Source organism: Anser brachyrhynchus (assembly GCF_964034855.1).
Source record: "Anser brachyrhynchus genome assembly, chromosome: 12".
In the NCBI taxonomy this organism is placed as follows: domain Eukaryota; kingdom Metazoa; phylum Chordata; class Aves; order Anseriformes; family Anatidae; genus Anser; species Anser brachyrhynchus.
In genome coordinates this window covers 11,892,039-11,918,011 of record NC_137707.1, presented here as the reverse complement: position 1 = coordinate 11,918,011, position 25,973 = coordinate 11,892,039, and the positions used below count along the sequence as shown (strand labels likewise).

The following is a 25,973-nucleotide window of genomic DNA, read 5'->3' as shown; positions in this document are numbered from 1 at the left end:
AAGCTCATTAGTCTCATCCAACCTGATGAGCGAAATTAATTGCAGACCATGGCAAAGGCAAGGTCTGCCTCCACACCCTCCCTGCTGACATCAAGATCAGCTGTAGGACATCTTAGCCAATGCACATCAATTCATCAACTCCTTGGCACTAGTTCATGAGTTCAGATATCAAAAATGAGACCACCTGGGAACTGGGACTTTTTTTGTTGCAGTTTGGTGATTTAATGCCCCTTGGCTGCTCATTCTGTGCTGTGCTGACCAGGTCTGTATCCAACACCACTACTTGCACCCATCCCTCACATCTCAGTGCACTGCTTATCTGCTCCCTCATGGAGGAACCAAAAAGAAGCTTTATACCATCTAACTACAATCGCACTTACAAAATGAAATCCACATATTTTTTTTTGCAGGCATTTTAGCCCAGAATCTATCCCTCTGTAGCCAAAAGGTACTTCCTAGGCACAGAGCAAAGTGCTCTTGCACAGACTGGAGTTTACATCTTGCTGCTAAAAGCACTTTACGAGAGACCTTATCGCAGGACTCCTATGCCAGGCTCTGGCACAAAGGGAAGGAAAAGATAAAGATGCTGAAAGAAATGTTAATCCAGGTTGATCCAACCATGAGCAACATAGAGTCTCTTCTCTGGTTAGGAATCAAGGTTTGTCCTCATGCCCAAAACACGAATGTCATTTGGAGACATCAGCAGAGGCAAACCACAGGAGACAGAAATCCACACAGCTTCAGGACTTACCTCCACCCATTTTCCATTGACTTCCATGAACAGGACACAGAAGGGATCGGATTTGGAAGTGACATCCCTGTCCAGAAGGTTTTGGCCGCAGACGGACAGCTCGACTTTGCAGACGCAGTACTGGGAGCCGATAGGCCCCGCCGGCGAGGGAGTCCCGGTGTACGCCATGGACTCCGGCAGCAGCAACCCCAGGCAGTCTGTGGGACACGAGAGAAAGGAGAAAAACCTCAGGGCAAGCAGAAAGGCAGGCAGCCACACAGCCGCAAGAAGCGCTGGATGCAAAATCATTTACAAGGCTTTCCTGGCAGTCAAGCACCTGCCCTGCCCGGTCATCATCCCCACACGGATGCCGTGCCAGGCTTCCTGAGTGGGAGCCCAGCAGAACAACGCAATCCTGTCGTGGCTTTGCTCCACAAATAATAGGTTTTCAAGGAAAGGTGACATCTTCTGTTTAGCCCCCAAAAGAGCAGGAGGAAACGAGACAGCATCTTGGGCACAGCAGCAGAGCTGGCAGAAGGCTGTAAACCCAGCATGGCTATTGCGGTCATCGCCTCTGCCTACGGACGGCTTCGTTTATGTGACATCTCACCACTGCTGGACAGAGGGGAAGGACCAGCAAGTATGGACCAATACTAGGAGGAGAGGAGACTGAACTCGTCTAACCAGCCTGTGCTGGAACAAGTTCACCATACCACATCACAGAAGGTGTCCCCTCCTGCCTGCATCACCTCTGCGTTATCCGGAGCCACCCAGCGGTGCAAGACCAGCCTCAGGCATGTACCCACGCCTTGGGTACACAAACCCTGTGGGCTGGTTAGAAAGGCCTCCCAGCACAGGAGGGAGCTGATTGTGCAGGGTAGTGCAAAACATGACTTGAGGTATTTGGAGGTAACAGACACACCACCGAGTACGCTGCTGCCAGGTCTCCTGCTGACATCTCCAAATTATAATTTCAAATCCTAGCATGGGAAGTGTTCCCAGCCTCTTTCTCCAGCATGATTTGTCTTTTGTGGGGAGAAATTACACTTCCATTATACTTTTCAACATGAAAATTGGTCATCGTCTGGCACGTAACAGTCTGTAACAGTAACAGCAGTAACAAGTCTCAAAGTGCAGGGATTTGCTCCGACGTGTGGGTCCTGTGAGCTGACCCACAGGAGCACCAAGGACTGCCCTTGAGCTGATCCAGCAGTCCCATGGAAGCAGCCCTGCACTCCCAGGCTGTCCCTGCTGATGGACGGGTTTGTCCCAAGCCACGACGGCCAGACCTGAGCTCTGCCCCTAATCATCATAAAGAAAGGGGTGAGACCTTGTGGCTCAGTGAGGTGGAGGGGAACTCTAGCCCTGGGTTCTGGCTCAGTCCTGCTCCCAGCCTTTCACCAGGCCAGCGGCAGTGGCTCTGGCAGCAATTAAAAAGCAGCATGAGCTGGTTGACTGAAGAGCCAGGCCAATATGACAACCGTATGACCTGGGGCATGGGATGAGTTACGGGACCTTGATAGAAACTCATTTGTTGTAAGAAGAGCTTACCAAAAGTCTGCAATCAAAGCTATTTCACTGAAATAAATGGGAGCTTTATACCATTATTAATATGACAACCCCATATACCTCCCACTTGACAGTTTTGCTTTCTGATGTGCAGTCCACTTGCGAAAAACGTAAGATGCCTTCAACAGAAAAGAGAGAAGGGAGAAAAGGGGGGGGGAAAAGAGAGGTAGTAGCATTGTCAGATTAAGTTATACTCATAAATGCTTGTGGCTGGGGTTGCTATTGGAAAGAGCTCTGCCCGTCAGCTGGTTCAATGCTTTTTCTCCATAGCCCTCTTCATCTAGAGTGGTTCCTGGCTCATCCGCTTCATCTCAAAACCTCAAACAACACCTTCCTTCCCCCTGATAAGCCATCTGCTGCTGTTTGGCATTGAAACCCCAATTAAAATTATTTGTTTATTCTCCCTGGGCACAAGTATCAGCAGGCGCTGCTGCTGCTGGCTGCTAGGAGCCGTGCTCCTGATAGAGGGGGAGCAGGGATGTCACTCTGGGCGCCCAGCCTCGCGTGCCACAGCCATGCTGTGGAGTCCCACGAAGGAGGAAAACATTTCTCGCTTACAAGGCTAAGCCTTCCTGCCCTGTCTGCTAAGATTCCTGCTGAACAGCAGCCTGACTTTAACTCCCAGTGGTACAAGCTCTGTATCACAACCTACTGCCCACCCAACTGACAAGGAACAGGCAAGAGTGGCACAGCTCCAGAGGAACCCAGAAACCTCTCCAGAAGAAGACAGCTCCATCCCTGGTTGTGCACACACGTGTCCATCCCCTCTCCAGAACAGCCACCAAGTCCCAGCCCCACACAGAACTTGCTCCCCTCCAGAACAGCTCCATCTAACACCATCGTTCCCAATTCCCAGCAACGAGAAATCAAACGGTGTACATGAGGAACCCTAATCTGCTGCAACCCCGAGGAGAAATACCCACTTGCTTCTTAAACTGGCTTCAGAATTAGGTGGAAGAAGTACTCCTGGCCCCTCCACCTTGAAGCCCTTGCTGCCTGCAGGCACTACGTGCTTGCTCCTCTCCAAGCCCACACTGCCAGTTGTGGCTGAAACAAAGATTTTTTTTAATTTTTTAATACACAGATCATGCAACTGATGTCTTAAAATAGCCAGTCCTGTTCTATTTATGCTGCTATCTGCCTGCTACTCCCTCCAAAAAGCAAACACAGTGCAGTTCTGCTGATGTGGATGGGGTCCTGCTGGAGTGGGAGATCTGGGTTGGGTTTTTCCATCTCCCCTTCCCCCAGATCTCGACGTTGCCTCACACAAAACAGAGGCAGCAAATGACTCAGTGGAAAAAGCTTTTTTCCCAGGGCTGACTGGCACCAAAACATCCTCTGAGCATGCCGAGCATCGCCTGCACTCCAGCCCCTGCTGAGCCTCCAAGAGCGCCGGCAGCGCGGGAAGCTCACAGTCAAAGCATCCATGGAGAAGAAGAGGGGTGGCCAGCGCTGGCTGGGACTTGCTCCCAGCCCAGGTACCCAAAATCAGGGACTGGGACACTGGCCTCTTCCTCCCCTCCACCCATGGACCAGGTGAGCCTGGTGTCATTACACAGATGCCCAGCACGCAACTACCAAGAAAGCAAAAGGCAGCAGGATGATGCCACCAGCCCTTTCCCCACAACCCTGATAAAGATGATTTTTTCCACCAAGGAGCTGCTGATCCATCTGTCCCTCAGAGGCCAGCTCTCCACCAAGGATGGAGATGCCCAAGAAATGGGTGGACCTCTCACACCACCCACCAGCTCTGGTCCCTCTGGACATGTCCAGGTGGCTGCACCCCATGCCCTTTGCCAACACCGCGGTGCTGGAGCCCAGTGGCTGGGGCACAGCAGAGGGGTCCCATCCTAACTGTCCATGGCTGCACTCCAAGCATCTCCAGAGCATCTCTCACCGAGGCCAAAGAGTCAGCAAGAGGGACGTGGCAGTTTCCCCTGGGCCAAGCTGCCCATGCCCTGCGGGACTGCTCCTCTTCCTCTGCAGGCACAGCAGCTGTGTGCTTGCAAACCAGGCTAGGGGATGGATTCACCTGACAGCTAACTCATATAAAAGGAAGGAGTCTTTTTTTCAGCCAGGAAAGCTCCCCAAACAACTCACCATGTACCCATGGAAATGCCAACAGTAACACAGAGATGGGGCAGGAGGCCAAAAGCATCCGTGACACCGTAGTAGGGCACGGACACATCTGCATGTCCCACCATCGCCGATCCGCTCAGCGTCCAGCCCAGGGAGCAGTCTCTGGGCAGAAGCACGTCGGGAAGAAATGGGTCTTGGCGACCCGTGTCACCCCCCTGCTGCAGCACGCACCTCGGAGCTGGGCAATGGCACACAGCCAGTACCTCCCCCGGGGCAACGGGATGCTTTGAACTCGGGGGAAGTGGAGCTGGCACCAGAGCCAGCTCTCCATCATTATATATTCCAGTCTCTCCTCCTTTTTTTTTTTTGTTCTCGTCTCTCTGCATTCGCTGCCCTAAATTAAGTCCTCCGACTCACTTGGCATCCGCAGCCAAATATTCTCCTAACATATAATCACAGCTGCCAGGTTCGTGCTTATCGCGCTGCCACGTGGCTTCCTGCTGAAAAGCACGCCAGGCTGCGGCTGCCCGGCTCCCAGCAGAGCGGCTCCAGCCCCAGCGGGGGCGTGCATCTGCCCCGTCCCACCCTCCCACCTCCACGCTGCACCCCAGGAACATGGCAAGGTGTTTCTGCAACATCTGACGCTGGCCACAGCAGATGCCCGAAGAAGAGCCCTCAGAACAGAAGGGTGGAGAGACGCGCTCCCCACATCACACAGTCCCAGCAATTCACACAAACTGGGCAGTTCACACTTCAAGGACCTCCTGAGATGGACACACCTCTGCACTTGACAATCTTTGAGTGCTTTTTCCTATGTGACTTTGTCCCCTCCAAGGCTGCTCTGTGTCCACAGCGTCCTGCAGCAAGGGATTTGGTGCCCAGCAAGTGCTGCAGCCACCCAGAACAAAGGGGAGCCCCAAGGCAATGCACACATCCTCTCCTCCCTCCTCCAGGAGAGAAGCACGCCACACCGGCCACGGTAAGGTGGTTTTAAGCATTAACAGGAGGGAAAAAAAAAAAAAAGAGAGAGAAAGGAAAAAAAAAACCCTCTCACACCATCACACCAGGTCAGAGTTGGCATTACTACAGGAAACAGATGCATAGTTCTAGGGAAGCAGAAGAACAATAACTCCTCTTCACTGCGATGAAGGGCGAGCAGTGCTTATACTGGGGAGAGCATAAAGACTGAGGGCGTGCAGAGCATCTCAGCGGGTCTTGAGGTGATGCCACAGCGGGGTGAGCAGCCAGAATTTGGGTTTGTGTATCCCAATCCACCTTTTTCACGGCATTTCAAGCAAAACATTTTGGGGGCTTTTGTTATGTTAGCAGTACCCTCAAACTTAAGTGCCTTCCTCTCCTTTAAACTAAACATCAACAAACTTCACAGAGAACACAAGGTATATTTTAAACAGCTCCAAAAGCACCAGACTCATGGAAAGTCCCTCTGGGTCCCTCTTGGAAGCCTCCCCAACCCCCCTCCTTTGGGAAGATCACTGATTTCTGCAAGGCTTCGCAGAAGCCACCCGTGACTCAGTTTACCTATGCAGGCTGCTCCACTACAGTCAAGGGCAGAAGCACGTTCCTCTTCTGGAAAATAGGGGAGATGGCAACCAAGCAGGTAATTCTGGGCTCATACAGAGGACACAGGCAGCAGAGAGACAGCAGGAGAGCAGAGGGAGGAAGAAGAGCATGTGAAAACGTGTTGTCAGGAGATTCCAACAAAGGAGAGGAGCGTTAAGAAACTGGCTGCCCAGAGCAGCAGGAAAAACTGAAACGCAGCAGACATACAGCTGGGGAAGCGAGTCAAGGCTGGGGTGGGCTGTGATAGATGCGTCTCCGCCACCCCACACCATCACAGCCTGCACCAGCCGCTTGGCTCCCTCCTATCGACAAACACGGTCATCACCACGATTACCTCGCAAAGCAAAAACGTTTGCCATTCAGCCTCGCCTAGGCAACACGGAGGATTCACCAGCCCACACCTGGCGTTAGTAACAGCCTCACCACCTTTCGAGCACCCGTGCGATTAGTCACACACACACCACTGTCCTCTCCAGTCGGCAGCACGGCTCTTCTGCAAATACCTCCGCTGCGAACGCCCCTGCTGGGAGCACTGCACCTCCAGCCCTGCAGCCCGGCTGTGTGACCGGCACGGGGGGCGCGGAGGCGGCTGCAGCGCAGGGGCAGGCATGCAGCCCCAGACCGGCACCGCTGGAAATGCAAACCTCAGCCCAGCCCACCAGGGAAGCACAAGGGGCCTGACACAGCAGGAAAAAAAAAGAAAAAAAAAGGTTTCAAGATGACATAAGTATGTCATCTCCAAATAAACCCTTCCTGATGGAAACCATCCCTAACGCTGCTTTGCCAGGTAATTGCTGTTTGTGCTGACGGCGGGTTTTCTCGCACCACTGCTGCAAAATCCTGTCTCGAGCAAGCCGTGACGATGGCCAGCGGCCTGGGGCCACCTCAGTGCTGACTCCAGCATGGCCCTGGGCGCAGCTCACCTCTCTCTCCTCTCCTTTGCCTGCCCTCGCTCAGTGCCGTGGCGGTTCCTCTCCGCACGCTCAGGAGCGGGTGTGATGTGACGGGCTGACCGCACCAGGAGCTGCCACACAGCCCCAGCCCCCCCGGAGAGGCTTTCTAAAGAAACAAAGCTTATGTGGTCACAGTTTATCTATTTACATCACTTCTTTCCCAAAACCCCTCCCTAGGGTACTTTCCAAACAGACTTTCCAGACAGATTTTAGCCAGGGAAAACCGCAACACAACCTCAGCTCTTCTTGGACAGCGAGGAGCCTGGCCACCTGGCACAGGAGCCACAGAAAATTTGGCTTCACTCAATCTCCAGGCACTGCTTTGCTTCCTGAAGTCAATCTTCGCTTGCACGGTCCCAGCTCACCTTCAAAATACAGAAAGGCGAAGCTATCACCGGAGTTTTGATGTTGACTTAACCCTGAGGCGCTGCACGGCAGGCAGACTGAAGTCCTCCTCCTGCCTCCTTCATTTCATGCAAAGATCCCCCCAAGTCCAGGCAGGACAAGCCACCCGAAACGTCCAGCTCCTCTCCAGTGTCAGCTCTTAAATGAAAAGCCCCTGCCCACTGCCCCTGGCGAGGTTTGTAGCCCTTGCAGGCAGTGCCCTGCTTGCCAGAAACATCTCGTCAAGGGTGACGATGGGCAGAGCCCAGGAGTCCACCAAGCACAAGAAAATGATGATGTTTCTTCTGCACGGGCAGGAGAAAAGCGTGACCAGCCCTGCAGTCTGCAGAACACAGCGGGAAGCAGCATGGCAAGATACGACCGATCTTTAGGCTCAACCCATCCTTGCACCTGGTCTGAGATTAGGAAAATCTGCTGGCAGACACCCGGCGGCAGCAGCAACGTTCGCTCAGAAACTCCCCGAAGCGTCGGCATCCCACCTTGCCTCGGTGACCACAGCCTCCCACCCCGCGGGCTGAGGACACGGGGCGGCGTCCTGCAGCTGACCTGGGGGCAGGGAGGGGGTGACAGCCCGAGGCTCCAGGGAGAAACTCACGTGGAAAATGAGGTCCCGCTGGAAAATGGAAACGGGTCGCAGAGCCACACTCTGAATGCAGATGCGTCCTGGCGCCGCTTTTTGTCTCCAGGTGTTACCAGGGAGAGGCCTTCTGTGGGCTAAAATGTCACCCGCTGCTTCACCCCGACACGTGCTCTGCTTCAACACAGTAAAATGCCTTTTGGTGACATCTAAATTAATTTATCATGGGGGAGAGAGGGAAAGGCATCTTTAGTGGTCTGGGAAACGGTTCAAACACCTTTTTTTGTGGTTGGGTTGCTCTGAAACAATCGAGTGTGCACGGTGGCCTTTGGCAGCCCTCACTGCTCGTGCAGCGTGACCGGCTCCTCGGTCCCCAGGGGCACAAACCCCGCTGCTCAGTGAGGTCAGGGCTGGTCGAGAGAGCGCGTCTGTGCCTGCAGGACCGCTCCTGCTCCCTGCCCTGGGCCATCCCCAGCCCGGCAGCTCCAGATGCCCAGAGGCATCCCCTCGGGAGGCACCCAAGGGCAGCTCCTACCCACAGCACCACCACAGGGAGATCACCCCCAGACACAGGGTGTCTGGGCACAAGACACTGTGTCACGAGGCACAACAGGGGACACCCTCACCTACACAGCAGAGCGGTCACCGCCAGCCAAGGGAGCACCCCAGCCCATCCTTGGCTCCCTGCTGCAGACTCGTCTGGGCTATTCTGGGAGCCGGCAGGGGAACAAGCAAGAGCAGGTATCTCTGGGGGAGGAGATGCGGTGATGTGGGCAGCTCAGGCCACTACGAGCCTTGCTCAGCACCCGCCTTGTGCCTCCTGGCTGTAGATCGACCAGGGCCACAGCAGACCCTGAAGATGCGGCACCCCGAAGGTGAGCCAGCTGGGTCAGCTGAAATGCAAATCACAGCACGCCCGAGACAACCGTGGCCATCAGAGGGGGACGGGACACAGTGCCAGCGAGGCCATGCAGACAACGCAATCACAAAATGCCACTTGGAGTCAGAGAACTGAAAGCTCTGGAGACTACAACACCATGCTTCTATTTGCGCACAAAACCTTTTGTCTAAGCTAAAGCATTCACAGATATCCCACGCGAGTTTACAAGGGCTGTCTGAAACCAGCCCAAAGCTGGGTGTTCGTTAAGTCCCACCGCAGCACGGCTTGGCCAGGGCCCTTCTGCCACGGGAGCGGTGCAGACGCCTTGACCTTGCCCTTCCATGGGAGCTGGGACGGGGAGTAATTTAGGTGCTGACACCTGAGAAGTTTGTCAGTGGCCCGCAGAGACGGGATGGAAACCCTAAGGGGCAAGCTAACACGCTGGCGAACTAACTCACGCTGCAGATTTTCTGATGCTCACCAACCGAGCCAACTGCACCACCCCTAGCAGCACACCTGGCAAGGGGGGGACGTGACCCCACACCAGGGCGCTGCGGAGCGCAGGGCTGGCACCAGCGCAGTCACAGAGGTGACCACGGTTGCAGCCACTAATTCCAGCACTCTCCAGCTTCAAGGGTCAAAGCTGGGAGCCTCCTAGTTCTGCCTGCAGAAGTTACGTGCATGGAAACAGGACAATGCACGGACTCGAGCACGAGGCCGTAGTCCCCAGGGGCACATGGGGATGCGAGGGTGCCCAGCAGACCCCGCAGGGAGAGCTACACCCAGCAAGAGAAGCTGCGTCCGGAGAGCAACTGGAGGGATAACGGGGAAGAACTCACTAACCAGCATCCCAGCTTTGACAAGCCGAAGCTCAGGTTTTGCCTTTGTGTCCTGAAGAGCCCCATCCAGCTTCTCCAGCCCCGAGGGCAAGTGCTGCTGAGGGGAAGCAGCACCGCTCCCCTCCCTGCGGTGGGCGAGGGCAGCTCACAGCAGCCAAAAAGCCTCCTGCAGGGGACAAAGCCCAGGAGGCTGTGGGAGATACTGCTCTCCTGCCAGCGGATGGCACGTGGGCTACAACCCCACAGCACGGGTCACCCAGGCTGCAAGCCCCATCCCGAGCTGGCAGCGGTCCCGGGGACCTGCCTGGAGAAGAGGGGACACTGCCAGCCCTGCCTTTGGTCACCAGCTGGCGCTCAACACCCGGCAGGTGTTGATGCAGGACTGCGAGGAGGGCCAGCAACAGTCAGGGGATGCTTCGAGGAAGCTGGGCAGGTGGGAGCGATGTTCCCCTCCCCATTCCCACACGCACAGTCAGGCTCAGCTTCAGCCATAAACACCTAAAAAGCGACTCAGGAGCCCAGCTGGGAGCTGAGACACACCAGCAGCAGCCTGCTTCTCCTGGGCACCTCCCTCACCCCTGCTGCAGGACAGGACCCCCGTCCTCACAGAGGTCCCGCGCCCACAGAAAGCGGAGTTTTCCGTAAGCTGGGCATGTGAAGTAAAACATGCTCCTGGCCAGCAGGCAGCCTGCAACGCCACCCGCCCTGCCCCGACCCTTGAGCAAAGTCCGTCCCAGTACTCGGGAACAAAGGGCAGCAAGGTTTGTCCTGATGAAGTCTAAAAAACGTCATCACCCAGCACTTCATCCCCAAAGCGACCAGGCTGAGCAAAACATCGCCTCCTGGAAAGAAGTCGCCCGCCACGACGAGCACAGGGACAGCACGAGCGCTGCGCTCGCAGCAGCGGCGGTGTTTGTGCACAGCGCTCACCTGGTGGGAAGCAGCAGGCTTCGTCCTGGCAAACAGAAGCAAGGCTTGCTCCTCCACCCCTGCGGTGACAGACAGGGGGAAGCGGCCTTATTGCCAGTGCAATACTTCACGGAGACCAAGCAGAGACCTAGTGGGTTCAGAAGAGCGCTCAGAAAATCACACACTGGAAAAAGACCAAAAAAAAAGCAAAAAAAAAAAAAAAAAAGCATTTCCTCTAAACCTGAGAGAAAAAAGACAGGTTGCGATGGCTGGGACCAGGAGGCAGCCCAGCCCCAGCTGGCACCGGGCACCCGCAGCTCGCTGCACACTCAGCGCTCGATAACTGCTCACAAATCAGCGACCGGGTCCCAGCACAGCAGCGGAGGGTTGCTGCTCAGAAATGGAGAGGGGGGGAAGCGAGAGGCAGGGCGAGACGGGATCACGAGAGCATCCTCCGCTGCGAACACGCCGCAACGGTCGAGCCGCACAGACCCAATTCCAGCTGCCATCTGCAAGCACGTTTGGCTTAGACACACCAAGACAACCGCATATTTTTGCTTGAATACAGGCTTCCTCTTGGACTCAATTTAGGAAAATCTGTGATTTAGGGCAGAAAATATTGTGATGTCACTATGAATCCTGGAGCTACCATCAAACCCTCCACAAGCTGCAGCTAAAGAGAAGCAAACGTAAAACATGAATCCCGTGGCAGGGATTCTCCTCTCGGACGCACACTCCTTGTGGAACGAGCCAGGAAATGCCGGGGGGGAGGACACAGCGTGCTGGGGACTGCGGGCAGATTTTAACTTCCAGCCACTGCTTTTGAATTTTCTCACCCTGATAAATATCTGTGGGTGAAATTATTTTTTCCTTCTATACCCAGTATACCTAGTGTATATGGGCTATTTGACTTATTAAAGGCTTAGCTAATGTATTAAAACCAAATATCTAGCTTTCTGAATTTCAATTGAATTCCTATTTCTAGCCAATCCCATGCATCACAGGTGAGGAAAAAAACCTTACTTCAGGAATGAGAAACACCTTTAAGCATTTAGTAATGCCACTGCAGGCCAGTGCCAGCACTGGGTGTTTGCTGAGCAGCCAGAACTTCAAAGCCTCTTCCCTGATACTATAAATAAGTATTAATTAAGTTTTGTGCAACGCTTGTTCGCGCCGCCACACTGACACTGAGCCACAACGACGCTGGGGAAAGAAACGCTCTGGGTGCAGGAGGGGCAGCAAGAGCTCGTCCTTCCCTCCGCTGAACGACATCGGGCGTCTGCCCGTCCACCAGCTCGTGACAACTCCGACGAGCTGGGTATAAACTGGCCGCCGAGTTCAGCGGGAGAGGGATGCAAATGCCCACCAGCACTGCATGGGCTGGGTTTCACCGGCAAGCAAAGCGCAGAGCACCCGAAGTCCTCGCTCTGGCAACGGCACCAGTGATGTTCCCAGGGGCCGGAGCTCACCCTGACGCTGCACACAGGTGAAGCCGCATGCTCATCGCGAAGACCCGTTTTCTTCCTGAATTATTATATTTCATCTGCCTGCTTCACAGCAGAGACGCTGCCAGGCCGGCACTTGACGCACAAAGCTTCGCCCTGATGTGGATTTGTTTGACAGGGACACAAAACCCTGAACGCCGCTTATAATGAGAGTTAAGCCTGATAAATTCTCAGCTCCTTTCCAACAGCTTTAAAAATTGCTGGAGGGAATATAAAATTTGCTTTACATGGTTGCACAGCACTGGACTTGCTGTTTAACAGCAAAAGGCATATTCCCAGCTCTTTGGATTTTTAAAATAAGCCTCTCAATGTCTGATGTTCCTTCTTAAATCCTCGCCGTCTGGAATTGCATGGTCATGGAAAACCTGGGGCTGGGGGACAGTGACTATTTTAGACTTGAGCTTTTTCCTGCTGGATACTGGAAAGAGGCAGAAGATCTGCCAGTTCCCAAACCCAAAGCCACAGAAAAAGCAGCATGCGAATAAAAAGTGCAGCCATTGTTACTGAATACTACGTTTGCTTATTTTTCTGACGCTTTAAAGACATTGTTATGACTACAGCACACGGCCTCCTAACTCACCTGAGTTCCTGGGAATTACTTTTTCCCTTGCTCCTGTGATCAAAACAAACAACCTGCCTGGATAGAACAACACAAGCAGCCAGGAGACTGAGCTGAAGCTAAAATGACGACTCAGGTCTCTCAACAAATATTTTACAGAGGTTTTAAGACAAGCCATAACGTTATGCTTTTGGTTTGTTTTTTTTTGTTTTCTTTTTTTTTTTTGGGGGTGGGGGGGTGGAAATGTTGAATTATTTTTTTCACGACGTTTTGTTGTTTGGCTCCTGCCAGGAACACAGTTTCAAACACCTGCCCACTCCCCAGTGCCAAAATTTACCTTTTCTTCTCCTTCCCCCACCCTGCCTTTGAATGAAATCCAAAGCTCTCAAATAATGAGCTCCTTATGAGGGCTGGCAACCCTGAGCTGGGACGGGAGGCTGCAAGTGCTGCTCTTCCATCAATGAAGCCGGCATTACGTCCTCGGCGCTCCGACAGCTCCAGGAGAACAAGCCCCGCTTCACGGTCACACAGACGATGCCCATCAGCTTTCCCCAGAGGCAAACGCTGCCCGCAGAGGTTTCCACTGAAGTCAGTGGGAAATTCTTTCCACCAGGTTTAGCAGCGGTAAGGAGGTAGGTTATTGGTCCCAGACCATTCACACGCCACACTGAGACTCCCAAAAGCGCTAAAAAAAGGCAGACAAAGCCCGTACAATTCCAGTGCACAACTGGGCAGACTGGTAACCACGGGGGAGCTAGCAGCCGCTCCAGCACCACATAGCTCCTCTCTTTTGGGGTGAGAGGGGGGCATCGCTGGAAGACGACGCTGTGCTGGACTGCTGGGGAACGCTTGACCCGCAGCATGCAGAAACATCCCCACGGCACAAAGAGCATCCTCACCAGCAGCTCGAGCGGCCAAGCCCCAGGAGGTATTTTTTTTCCTGTGGTGGAAACCCAGGGGCACAGGGCCAGTGCCCTGCTCGTCCAGCACGGCCCAGCCAGGCACCAGGGGCCCGCAGCCCCCCCGGGAGCAATGGCTTCTTGAATGAAAGAGGCTGCGAGCAGTCGGTGCAGGGTCCTTGGCTGTGCCCCCTCCCCGGGAACACGGACACCCCCGGGGCGGTGCACTGATGCGGCCCTTAGTGATCTCGCTTCCCTCTGGACCACCCAGCTGAGCTCAGACAGGCAGCGGGCAGGGAGCGGCTCCACGGCTGGCCTCGCAGACACCAGCCCCGACCACCCTGCCCATGCCCCCAGAGCACCACGACGGCCTCAGAGGGCAGCTCCAGGACCTCTCACCTCCCCAGAACAAGCGCTGGGGGCCGCCCGTGCCACGGCCAGGCACACTTTGCCTGGCACCTTCCCTCCACGCTGTCCTGGCTGGGATGCCCTAAACTCAATGACAGATGTTGCAGCGGAGAAACAAAAATGAACCTCACCAGAAAACATGTATCCCAGGCTGTCACGCAGCTGTAATCAAAGCAAACGCATCGCTTCCCTGAGGTTACTCCATGAAAACATCCTCCTCCTGCTCAGGTCTTCAGCAAGGATCCTTTCCCCACGCCCCGAGCTTTTGTTCCCAGCCCTCCTCATCGCTCTGCTCCCTGTCCCCCGGACAGGGCTCACCCCAAGGTGATGTCTGACCCATGATAAAACATTTCCGACCTCTGAAAAGCACAGCGATACCACACACCGTGTCAGAAAGCCCCGGCACTGGCCCTACTGCTAGAAATTCCTGACTCAATTTTTTCTAACAGCAAGCCCCCCCCCGGCTCCCAGCGCTCAGGGACGGGCGCACACGGCCAGGGCCGCGGCAGGTCCTTCGGCAGAGGCGGATGCCCGGAGGCAGGAGCCGGGGCAGCGACACGGGATACGCACAGCGCCGGCACCAGCCTGATTCTGCCCCCGGCTCCACGGGAGCACCTCCAGGAGGCTTCAAGCCCAGGGCTCGGGTTCCTAAGGACCTCCCAGCCCCTTGCTGCCAAGCAGCTCAGGCTTGGGCAGCCCGCAGCAGGGGCGCAGCCCCTCGGAGGTGTCCCCGCCGCCGCTGCCCGAAGCCCTGCTCCCCTCCCGCCCCTGCAGCCCCCGCTCCGCCCAGCTCGCTGCGAGCAGCTCCCGCGGCCCCGCTGCCTTCGAGCCGTCGGCTCACCTAAACCGGGGCGACTCCCACGGAGGCTTCCAGCGCCGGGTCCTCGGCCCGGCAGGGGTGCCCGGAACACATCTCCCTGCCCGCCGTCCTCCGGGCACGGCTCGGGCACCCGGGCGGCTTCCCGCGGGGACCCCTCGGGCCCCCCGAAGGCGCACGAAGGGCCCCGGGGCCCCGCGGAACGGCCGAAGCCCCGGGACCCCCGGGCTCCCCCCCGGCGGGGCTCGGCGCCCCCCGGGCTGGTGGCTTCGGGAGCGCGGGCGGGGGCCGGGGCCGGGGCCGGGGCCGGGGCGGGAGACCCGCTTCCCCGCGGCCACAGCGAGCAGGCCGGGCAGAGCAACAGGCGCGCAGCCCCCGCCGGGCTCGGGGAGGGGGAAAGGGGAACGCGAAGGCTGCGGGCAGGGGCGTCCCCGCCCTGCCCCGAGGGCTGTCACCTCCCCGGTGCCGCCCGCCCCCCCTCGCCGCCCCCCGCCCCGTGCTCACCGCCGCGGGCCGGGCCGGGCCGGGCCGAGCAGCTCCCGCGGGGCGCGGGCTCAGCGCCTCGCCATGGCCGCTGCCCGCCGCCCGCCGCCGCCTTCGGGGGGCGCGGCCCGCGGGCGGGGACCGCGGGCGGCAGCGGCGGCAGCGCCGCCCCCGCCCCTTCCTCCTCCTCCTCCTCCTCCTCCTGCCCCGGGTGGGGAAGGGGCGCGGTTGGGCCCGCGGGGCAGGCGGGGTGCCTCGGGGTGCCTGGGGGTGCCGGCCCGGTTCGGGGCTCGCGGCAGGACGTCGCGCACCGCCTCGGTGGCGTCCGGGGTGCTGCTCGGTGTTCTGGGGGTGTTCCCTGCCGTCGTCATCCCCCGAAGCCCCTCTCTGGAGCTCACCGTGCTCCAAAGGAACGCTCCGCTCACCGCGTACGTTGCAGTAAAGCCTCTCGCGGAGGGAACGTTTTCCAACAGAAGAAGCAGGATCCGCTCGAAGTTTGCCCCTTTCGGCTGTGTTTCGCGGCCCCTCACTCTGCAAACGCGGCTGGGAAAAGCTTTCAGACCAAAGCAGGGGGAAGGCTTGCAGATGACTTCCCCCGTTATTTCCCCATGAGGAAAACACAGCTTCGTGGGAGCAGCACCCCTCGCTTCTGACGGACACTGGGCGCCAACCGGGTTGGCCCTGTCTCGCCGGCTGGGACCAGGCCCTGCCCCACGCTGGGACGATGCCAGCGGTTCGCCTCCCCTGCTCCCCATGGCAGAAGGCTGCCTGAGCAAGGGGAACGGGCGACTCAGAAGCCGCCGGGCCTCCCGCCACCTGCTCCAGCCAAGGAGCTGCCTTGCTTTCCCCTCCGGCTGGCTGTCGTCGGGGTTTGCACCCAATACGCCATTAGCGGCCTGACCTGGTGCTTGGCCAACACATCAGCGGACGTAAAGGATATTTATACAGATATTTCTGAGCTGGAGATAGGGTAATCGGACTGCAAGCATCCCTTTGAGGCGTCAGATTAAACGAGTCATCTTTATTTGTGTAGGGCCCTTTATTGCAGGTTCTGTTCATACTTTTAAAGACCACAGTCAACACGAGCAAGTCCCAGCGTCCCGCTCACCAGCTTTCCCCTCTCCTGCAGCTTGGTTGCTTAAAGCCAGGAGAATTGTAAGGCACTAAGGCAGATTTCCCTGCTGATGCTGTCCCTCCCTTTCCCAGCCCTTCCTGGCTGCCTGGCCGCCCCTCGCCCAGCAGCAGGGCAGGGGCATGCAGGGGCATACTGCATGAATGCCAACGTGGCACTTTTTTCTGAAATAAGCGTTTCCTTTGTTTTCTCTCCTGTCCAACATGACACCTTGGAGTCCCAAGGGGTTCAGAGCTGGTTTTATCAGAGGGGAAACTGCAGCTGCATTTCCAACTCCACGGAACAGCAGCCATTGCATGCAAAAGCCTGGCTCAGCCCAGCTCCGTCTATTCCACAGCACAGAGTCTGGGCTCCTCACCACCCTCCAGCAGTATGTTTGTTTACAGCCGTGTATTTATTTCTAAAGATCTGGTCTCAGGGGGCAAAATCCCTTCTGTGCATGGAACCAGTCCTGACTGGCGCGTTCATTGTCTTCTGCAGGCTGCAGGCAGCCTGAAACAATAGGGGTGTGCGGAAGTCCTGACAGATTTCCATTTCTGGACCATGATAAATGTGAAACCTAATAGTGACAGCTCTGAAAGTGGCCCACGTTAATTATCTGTTTGGGAATCATTCCAGTACTCAGCCATCTCGCGCAATCCCCAACAGCCTCTCATGTCTTCCTGCGTACCGTAAGGCTAATGCTACCCCTTGGTGTTGGATGAGGCCTCCAGGTTCCCCTTGGAAACTTTTCAGACATGGCTGCAAGCTGAGAATACGGAAATCAGCATCGCAGTGACAATGGGAAGCACGCTGGGGAAGGGCAGCCTGATGGCTCCAGCTATTCAGTGTAAGAATCGAATTCAGGACCAATTGCATTATTCTGCTTCACACATAACTCAACCCAGACCTCAGTTTCTCTAAATGCAGTGACATTTCCACAGAGCCTCAGATAAGTAGAATACTTAAAGGCCTAATCCAGCAAACGAAGCCAGCTAGGCACAGAGAACATGCAACCTTGCGTTTGGGCACGCCAGGGAGGGCCCATGCACTGAAATACAGCCCGGTGCCTGGTTTGGGCCAGGGATACCTGGGCTACAGACAACTGCTTCTCATGCCTGGGGTTTTGCTGACACCTGGTGTTCTGGAAGAGATGATGCCCGGTGATGCCCGTCAGGAGTCTGGGAGCTAATCTTGAATTTTGGAATGAACATGGGAACTGCAGGGCTGCATTGGGATTTCACAGACACTCTTTAATGTCTAAAGTCAAGAGGAATGCTGCACTAATGTTCTTAGCATGCCTCATGTCACTACAAACCTCATGGCGTACAGCGTTTGCTTCCTAACTTCAGGAGTCAGGGGAACGGCAGAGGATAATCACAGATTTCATTGCAAGGAAGAGCAATCCAACAATATGATGTAACCCAAGAGATCCCTGTGCAAAGGCAGCCATCTGAGGTTAGCATCCCAGACACAGAAAAAAACAGAACTAAAAAGTCAAGCACTCATCAAAGTGGCTTTCTTAATTACTCAGAGCACATTTATTTTTCCCATCAAAAAAGGAGGAAAAACAATATGCAAGAAAGTACATTTCAGACCAGTAAAAGAGGAAAATAAATTATCGTGACACCAGAACAAATTCAAAGGCAGGAATGCATCAAGGAGATAACACCACGGAGCTGGACAAACCTCTGTTTGACAGTGAAAATCACTGTCTGGTTTTCCTGCTGTTGCATGGGACTGTGGGAACAGCAAAAGGCTCTGGCAGTGGCTGCTACTGAAGATTACAAAATGGCCATCATGAGGTGCATTAAGGAGTAACATCCCAGTGATTTTATTCTTCATACAGAGTAAACCTCATTTTTTATGAGACATAGTACTCAGTCCTACTAAAATGATGTTGAAAATGCAGGATAAAATGCCTTTTCAAATCACAGCCTGGACCAGGATGGACTGTTACTGAAAACTCTGTCCACCTTGTTGCATTTCCAACAGAAGTCCTGGGAGACCATGGGCAGAGCAGACCCCAGTTAACATTGCTCACCTCGAAAGCTGTGAGGGACGAACAGCACCGAGGCGCCTCTCTGCCTGTGGTCACAGTGCCTGTTGCACTACACTGATGGGCACTACAAAGATTTGCATCTGCAAACTAGATCTGAAAAAGCAAAATGAAAATAAAGGCCACATTTGGAAAAGCCTTATCTTAAATTCCAGTGTTTAAATCTCAGATACTTTATTACTTTAATGAATTATGGCCTAATAAGGAATTTCACCATCTTTTTTGTTTGTTGTGTTTTTAAAGCATTTTCAGAATGCATTCTCTACAAAATGCGTCCTACCTCTATGCAACAGCATCAGCATCTCCCAGAGCCTGATGCTGATCTTTAAATAAGGACAGTGGCTCCTCCAGGAGTAACAACCACTAGCTGCCCACATACCACAAAGATTAAATATTTACAGTACAAGCACATAAGGAAAACTTTATAACACAAGTTAATAAATAATGAGAATGACATGCACTCCTGCAACACAAACTGTCATTCTGCACATGCAAGGAGCAGCCATGGCTTGTCTCCTCTGCAGAGCAGAAAACTCAGTGCTTGGGATCTTCTCCCTCCAGTCCAGCAGCATTCATGGCCAGGCAACGCACAGGCTTGAAGAATCCATTATGTAGTCTAAATTGCAGCACTTGAAGCTAATTTACCCTCCCCTTCACCTCAAAGAGACTAGTGAAGCAGAGTCATCCAAAAATCCAACAAAGCTCTGGAAAACCCCACAGGAAAGCAGGCAGTGGTGCGTATCGTCTCACATATAATGGTCACAATTTTCTTACGAATTGCTTTACACCTTCCGTACTTCAAGTTTTCTCACTGAAGTTTATGGCGATATATTAGGCTGTGTTATTGCAGCACAAATATTGATCATTGTTGGACAATGATTTGAAAATGCCAAAGTTCTGAAGTTTTTACTATGAAACTGAGACAATTCTGCATGAAGAGAAGCCTGCTATGAAGCAAATAAAACCTTTTTTTTTTCTTCTTAAAAATCATAGAGGTATTTCACACAGAGCTATATACAATTTTCAAACAACTTGTTCCAGTGCATTTGTAACAGCATCAACGGTTCACAGTTTTGTAAAAATGTTACATCCTCTCCTGAAGGATGTTCATTCTTTTATTGGAACATCCTGTAGGTGTTGTAATCTTGATTAAAGATAATGAAATATTCTGCTGGTTTTCTGAAAGCATGAGCAGATGCATCTCATCATCCTGAAGAGAGTTTCAGTGTTGGTACACGAAGAACGTTGCCTGCTCAGCAGCAATTCTTTAGTCTTTTTGTTTCTTGTAAGCTTTTACTGTACAGAAGAACAAAACACACGTAAGTGCTCACACTTGGTTCAGTGCAACGGAAGAAGACATCATAATTACAGCTTTTAGCTGGAGGAATTTTGGTTTCCTACGTTCTTCAGAATCTCTTTCTTTTAGTGCAATTTTTGAGGTCAGTGGGAAACGGAAAGCAATTCCTAGTCAGGTGATGTCTTTTCTTTGCTAATAGAAGGAGAAACACAGTCTTGGGTCTTGGCTTGTCAAATCTGCAGCGAGGCCCTTGGGCACCGGATTGTCCCACAGCCTGTAACGACAGCAAGCGTGTTACTGTAGGATTTGGTGTGGTGGGCCAGGAGCTGGAATGCCCAACACAGTGGCTGACTCGAAGAGGCAGCTTTAGGTTTTTATCAAAGCCGGTCTGACAGTGAGACAAGAGCAAGGTATGGCTGTATCTCAGTGACACAGCAGCAACCCAGCAGCTTCCTGCCTGCTGAAATGGACTTACTGATCTATCTTGGGAGAAAGATTAAGGCTTTGAAAGGTCCTCAGGCCACTGGGATCTCAGGAAGGGGAGGAAAAGCTGAGTTACACAAGCAACTTGGATTACGTGAGACGCCCTCCTTCATCCGCCTCATTTGTTGGAGTCTACCCCAACACTGCCTGTACCAGGCCTTTAACTTGTGAAGCAGAGTGCTCCATGGAGCCAGAGGGGCTACGTGCTGTGCTGCACCACGTTGAGCAAGAACACAGGGGCCCCAAGCTCCAGCTGGAACCAGAAATACTTCTCAGTGGTTGCTCTGCAGATGCTCTCACTACTGGGGAAAACAGAGGCTGGTTTTGGGTCAAAGAGCTTAGATAGGAGCAGATACTTGGCTTTGGGACTCGTGTTACCAAAAAATTATCAGAGGCACTCTGAGAAGAGTGACTTTTCCAACGAGTGATGGATGAACAGGTGTCTCTCACAAGAGGCTTCTAGTGGAGTTTGATACACATGGTTTGGAGAAGCAATGACAAAGAGTGGGTATCTGCAAGATATGGATCCCAGGACAGAGGTTGGGACAGGGCAGGAAAATATTTTGGAAGTGAAACCAGACGTAACTGGAGAAAGAAAACTTACGGGAGAAATGCAACAAACTTCCTGATGGGAAGATTACAAAAGTGGGTCTTTATTATTGCCTCATATAAAGCCTTGCCGTCCCTTTTTTTTCCTGTGATTTTCTGAGGAGGTGGAGCTGGACTAGAAAACCCTCAGTTTGCTTGGCTTGTGTCTGTGTCCCTTGCAGTAATATAATCCATGCCAGTTCATCTGAGGCAGCAGGCCAGCATGGGTCACACCTGTCCCAAGACTCCCCGACTTCCCCTAGGTGACCCAACACACAGCCACAGCCCCCTGTGATACCTGCTCACCTTATGAACTGAATTTCCGGGCACTTGACAAGTTCCTCTGATAGCTTCATGGCTCCACAGACACCAATGCGATTTTTCTCCAGACTATTTTAAAAACAAAATGTTTTAAAAAGCAAAACAACATTAAGAGCAGAAAACACCAAAACAATCACTGACTCCTTCTCCTGTCCCAGAAGCCACGCTTTTGTACTAGAGCAGCAATGCTTCACAACCAACATCATCATCATCGTGATGACCACAGCCCTATTTATACAGGAAGTATGCACTGCTCCCCACGACCTCCTTCTAGCAATAGGACTTGTAAGAGCTCCCTTGCCTTTGGAGCACTCTAACAGATCCCACCATGAGCTTGGTGCCAAAAAAAAAATGCTAGAAATAATTCTTCCTGCCTCAAAAACAACCTTCCTGCTTGTACCTGTAAAACAGCCGAGAAACCTCTACTGTGTACTTTCCCCACCCAGGACAAACAAGGCTCAGTCCTGATCCAGCGATCCACAAGCTCTTATTTTTATATAGCTGAGAGATAGAAGACACATACCACGTGTTCCAGAGGGCCAGGGGGAAGAAAGCTCCAAGTACAGTTCTTGAGCAGGAGACAACAAATCTCTCCCATGGAGTAGGGCTGTGATGCCACTTGACCAGCACGTGAACAGGTAACATCAAACCCAGCTGCTGGTTGCACCACAGTTCCAGCACAGGAGCTGCATCTGAGCTTCCTGTGAGCTCCTGCGGCCCAGAACCCACAGTTTGGCCACTCCAGCATGGATTATGTACTTCTTGCCCTGCTGCAGGCTCTCTGAGCACGGTAACCGTCTAGACCACCCAAAGCATTGAAGGGAAATAAAAGCCTCCAGGAAGAAGCTCACCTGAGGCTATTAAATGATATGACTCATGCCCTAGAAATACCGTTTTGTCTTTCATGACTCAAACAGGAGGCCTGGGTAGACTAGATTCTTCTCAGATACCTCCACAGCCAGAAAATACCTTAAATTAAGCAAGAGGTGCTTCAACACCACCTCACTCTGTGTATCACCCAAGCAAGGCTGGCCCACAGTGTATACAGCGGGCTAAGTAAGCATTTGAATTCTGCATTTGAATTGCAGAAGCATGTCTGTCTGTTGTTCCTAGCATACATCCCACAGAAGTACTGTAGTTGAAGGCCCAACGACACAAATACCGGTCTTCCTGGTGTTGCTCTTGCGGCTGTACTCACTCTAACATCTTCAGCTTTTCCATCCCTGGGAGGGCACTGGCCAACTCTTCAGCTCCTCCATCCCCAAGGGAATTCCAAGACAATCTAAGATAGACAAGAAGCCCCAGCTGGTGAGTCAGCCAAGCCCAACCAACAGTGAACACAAGGGGAATAACATTAGTGCTATGCTACAGGTCCCTCACAGATTAGACGATTTACAAGAGGTTATTACTGTCTTACCATGGCAGGTAGAAGTTCCCCTACTCTACAAAGATTAATTTTGAGGGGTTTCCTCAGTTTCACCACATATTTCCGTGTGTGATAAGACATTCTGGAACTCCAGAATTTCTGTACTGTGCATAAGACCCAAAGAAGAAAGGCAAGACAGAATCCAATCCAAAAATAGGGGCCCTCTACCAAACAATTTCATGGACTGTTCTGGGATTTCATGGGTGTCAGCATACTGTCATGCATACTGCTTTATTCATCCTATAACTCCACTGCATTATGTGGTGTTAGCACCAGAATTCACCTTTCTTGGGATTGGCAATAAAATCCTGGCTTTTACTTAATGCCGTAAGTCCTAAAATACCTGCGATCTCCACGCAAATACCTTCTGGGGGAGGAAGGGGAAAGTCTGGGGGGGCTTATGACCCATGCATCATTTTATTCAAACCTTTCACAAGTACTTGCAGAACTGGGGCACATCAGAGTAGCATGACAGTCAAGTGTCACCCAGCTGGCCACAGCAAAGACGTCTGGAGAGCCTAGGTCCGGCAGATCTATAGCCTGGTAGAGGAGTGACCTCTAGGAGCTGGTGGTACCACCTGCTGATCTGCAGGCTGAATTTACTTTGCTTTGAGCTCTCAGTTCAGTCTCTACAATTACACAGAAAAGCTCCTGCTCTGCTCTGAGAGCTAGCTGTAGCCATCTTTTATAAAAATGGGGACAAGACTTGGCCATGAAGCACAAGACAAGGAATTTGTCCTGCCCCTCAGATCAGATGTTAGAAGACAAAGGATAATGGGCAGAATTTGAAGATGAGTGTTTTCCTTCACATTCTGTTCAGCTCTTCACATTTCACTTCCAACAAAGTGTAAGCTATACCAGTGAATTTTTTTGCAGTGAATTTAGTCAGTCGATAAATCACTAGCAAATTTATCACTAAAAAGTACTGTAGTGGTAAGTATCAATAAATGTGTAGCAGGATCAGAAGTGTTCTGCAGGTAACAGTAAGAGCAGGCATCAATACAAGCATCACCTGCGTGTTGAAGGACCTCCCCATCCACTTCCATACTCACATTATTTCCTCCATGGCAGGGCATTGTTGGAAGGCGCAAGAAAGTGATTTTGAAGAATCATCAGTGATTCCACAGAGTTTCAAGCTGAAGCAGGGGAGAAAGAAAAAAAAAGAAAAAGAGGGCACAAAGTGCTGTTTTCAGAACTGGTGGGAATACAGCACCAGCACCATCTGCTGCGATGCTACAAAGAAAGCCACAGTCTGCCCTAGGAGCATTCAGTGCCCTGATACTCACTCAATCTTCCGGAGGTGTTCCAAGTGTGGCAGTCCCTCAGACAGGGCATGGATACTCCCTTCCCCGAGGTCATTTTCTGATAAACTGTAAGAATAACAGAGAAGCTTTGAGTGGCAGCAGAGAAAGCAGCTGCGGTCAGAGAAGCCCCACCACCAAAACGTAACTAGGTGTATTAGCAAATCAGTTACTAGCACCCAGACTAAGTGAGGACTCTAGACAACAAGGACAGGCCAGACTTGCCAACTCAGGCTCAATTCCCTGCTTGGTAAAATGGGAATGACAGCCTTGCTCTAACTTACAAACCTAAATCCATTCACCAGTTAATTTATTGCAGACAGCAATGCAGGGTTATACCTGTGGCTGAGATGGACACATCTGCAGCACATCATGAGTTGCATGCAAAACTGGAAACAAGAGGTTATACTATAGTTAGCAACTGGTGTGCCTCTCGAGGAAATGAAGGTAAGCTTGTACATCAAAGGGAGAATGGGAAGAAGATATGGATCTCAAAAGCTCAGGAGCAGCAATAACTGCTTTCCAGCCTTCACCAGGGTGTGCTGCTCCATTCCTGTTTACCAGCAAACATGAGCCATGGCAATACATACCCTGCTCTACCATATCTCACACCCAAATTACCCACATCTTAATTAATTTTTTTATTTAACCATATACACATAACAAAGAACAGTGGCATTAAGGATGCAGGTGGAAGAGTTAATTCATATTGCCTCCGTTCTTTCAATTTCATATTTAGAAACCCTATCAGTCCTCAGGTTACTGCAGAAAATAGTTCAAAGGCGCATAGCTACAAAAGGCCCGGCAGAACTTCAAACAGCGTTTCCTTTCACCCTAAGAACCATGTCTAGGAGGGGTGGAGGGATTGCCTTCCACGGGACCATTCTGCACAGGGAAAGAGCCTAGATGACAGCCCCAGGCCAGAGAGCTGAAATGCCTCCCACCTGCAGAGTGATACCAGTCCATACGTTTGGCACCATCCCGAGTAGTCCTGCCATGACCTACCTTATCTCTTCCAACAGCCCACATGCCACCAGGGCTCTGGCCAGCTCTGTCCCTCCTGTTGGCCCAATGTTATTTTTCTGTAAGCTAGCAAAAGAAACACAAGCATTTGAGGATTATTTTAGAATAAAACTGTAACAACAGTTCGTATGTAACTTGTCAAGAAGAAAGGTGCAACATGTTTTTAATCAGCACCTGGTGCTGATTCCTGCTGCTGCCAGTGACACCTGGCCCTAAGGACATGTAGCTCACTGGATTTGCCTGTGCTCACAACAGAGGAGCACAATCAGCCAGTCGATGCAAAAGCAAAGGCTGCTTGGTACCACTGGGAGCCTGCCTCCAGCTCTGCGCACAAGGGATCAGTTTGAGATGGTAAGGAATGACCTTAGGAACAACGAGCAGACGGGACCTCACGTCTCAAGATTTCCCAACACCTTTCCAGTGAAGACAAGAACCTGCGTGGAGGACTGAAGCCTCCCACTGCTGGGATTGCTTCTCTAAGTTATGTTTTGATGATACTAGGCTAACTGAGCCCAGTGAACTCTTAGTTCACAGATTTCTTGATTTACTACTGCAACATAGTATGAGAAAGTCCTACACATTAGAGCCCTGGAAAGACTCCCATACAAGTTTTAAAGACGTAACACCACTGAGTTCAGGGAGAAAAATGACTCAGAGATGCCTGCACAGAATAGTGAGGGGCCACAAAAGCTGCTGATATATATGCTTATGTTACACGAGAACAAGAGGACAGCCAGAAGCATTGGAAGTTAACACAGTCGAAACCAATTAACAGGGTTGTTTTACTGCATATACAATGCCGGGTTCATCTCTAAAGTTAATGCTGCAAGAAATTACACAAGAATAGCTGATTCGACACCAATAATGGAGTAACTTAAGGTAAGGAGTATGGTAAGTGTTTGATGCAGCAGAGTAACTGTGGAGGGTATCTCAATCCTGAGCCACTGAAAATAACGTCTACATCAGAAATCAGTGTACCACTTCAGTCTATGCTTTTTTCCTTTTTCATTGCCTTCTTTTGGCCATCCCACATATTGCCAGGATATCCTGCTTTCCTTGAACAGAGGCTGATACTTACTGCAGGATCTTCAGGCTGCTCACATGAGGTAGACAGAGGGCAAGTTTCACTGCTGTCCCATCTCCAAAAACATTCCTTGATAGTCTGGAAGGG

At 52.5% G+C, this 25,973-nt stretch overlaps 2 protein-coding genes across 8 annotated transcripts in view; both read right to left on the bottom strand.

The window, feature by feature from the left end:
• Nucleotides 1–15,365, bottom strand: part of CPNE2 (copine 2) — a 58,608-nt gene extending 43,243 nt beyond the window's left edge. The window contains exons 1-2 of one of the 2 annotated variants that reach the window (XM_080551952.1): nt 15,215–15,365; nt 752–948 (exon numbers count right to left, since the gene is read on the bottom strand). In XM_080551952.1, the coding sequence (XP_080408078.1) occupies nt 752–919 (168 nt within the window). In that variant the 5' untranslated portion in view covers nt 920–948; nt 15,215–15,365. Of the gene's footprint in view, nt 1–751; nt 949–14,734; nt 14,878–15,214 lie in introns of those variants that run through there. The other variant, XM_080551951.1, reaches the window with a different exon arrangement.
• Nucleotides 15,366–17,822: 2,457 nt separating this feature from the next.
• Nucleotides 17,823–25,973, bottom strand: part of NLRC5 (NLR family CARD domain containing 5) — a 55,818-nt gene continuing 47,667 nt past the window's right edge. For all 6 annotated transcript variants that reach the window (XM_080551945.1, XM_080551949.1, XM_080551950.1 and 3 more), the window contains 7 exons: nt 25,881–25,964; nt 24,785–24,868; nt 23,765–23,848; nt 23,531–23,614; nt 22,251–22,334; nt 21,038–21,121; nt 17,823–19,934 (listed from right to left, as the gene is read on the bottom strand). In XM_080551945.1, coding sequence (XP_080408071.1) covers nt 19,853–19,934; nt 21,038–21,121; nt 22,251–22,334; nt 23,531–23,614; nt 23,765–23,848; nt 24,785–24,868; nt 25,881–25,964 — 586 coding nt within the window. In that variant the 3' untranslated portion in view covers nt 17,823–19,852. The remainder of the gene's footprint in view (nt 19,935–21,037; nt 21,122–22,250; nt 22,335–23,530; nt 23,615–23,764; nt 23,849–24,784; nt 24,869–25,880; nt 25,965–25,973) is intronic.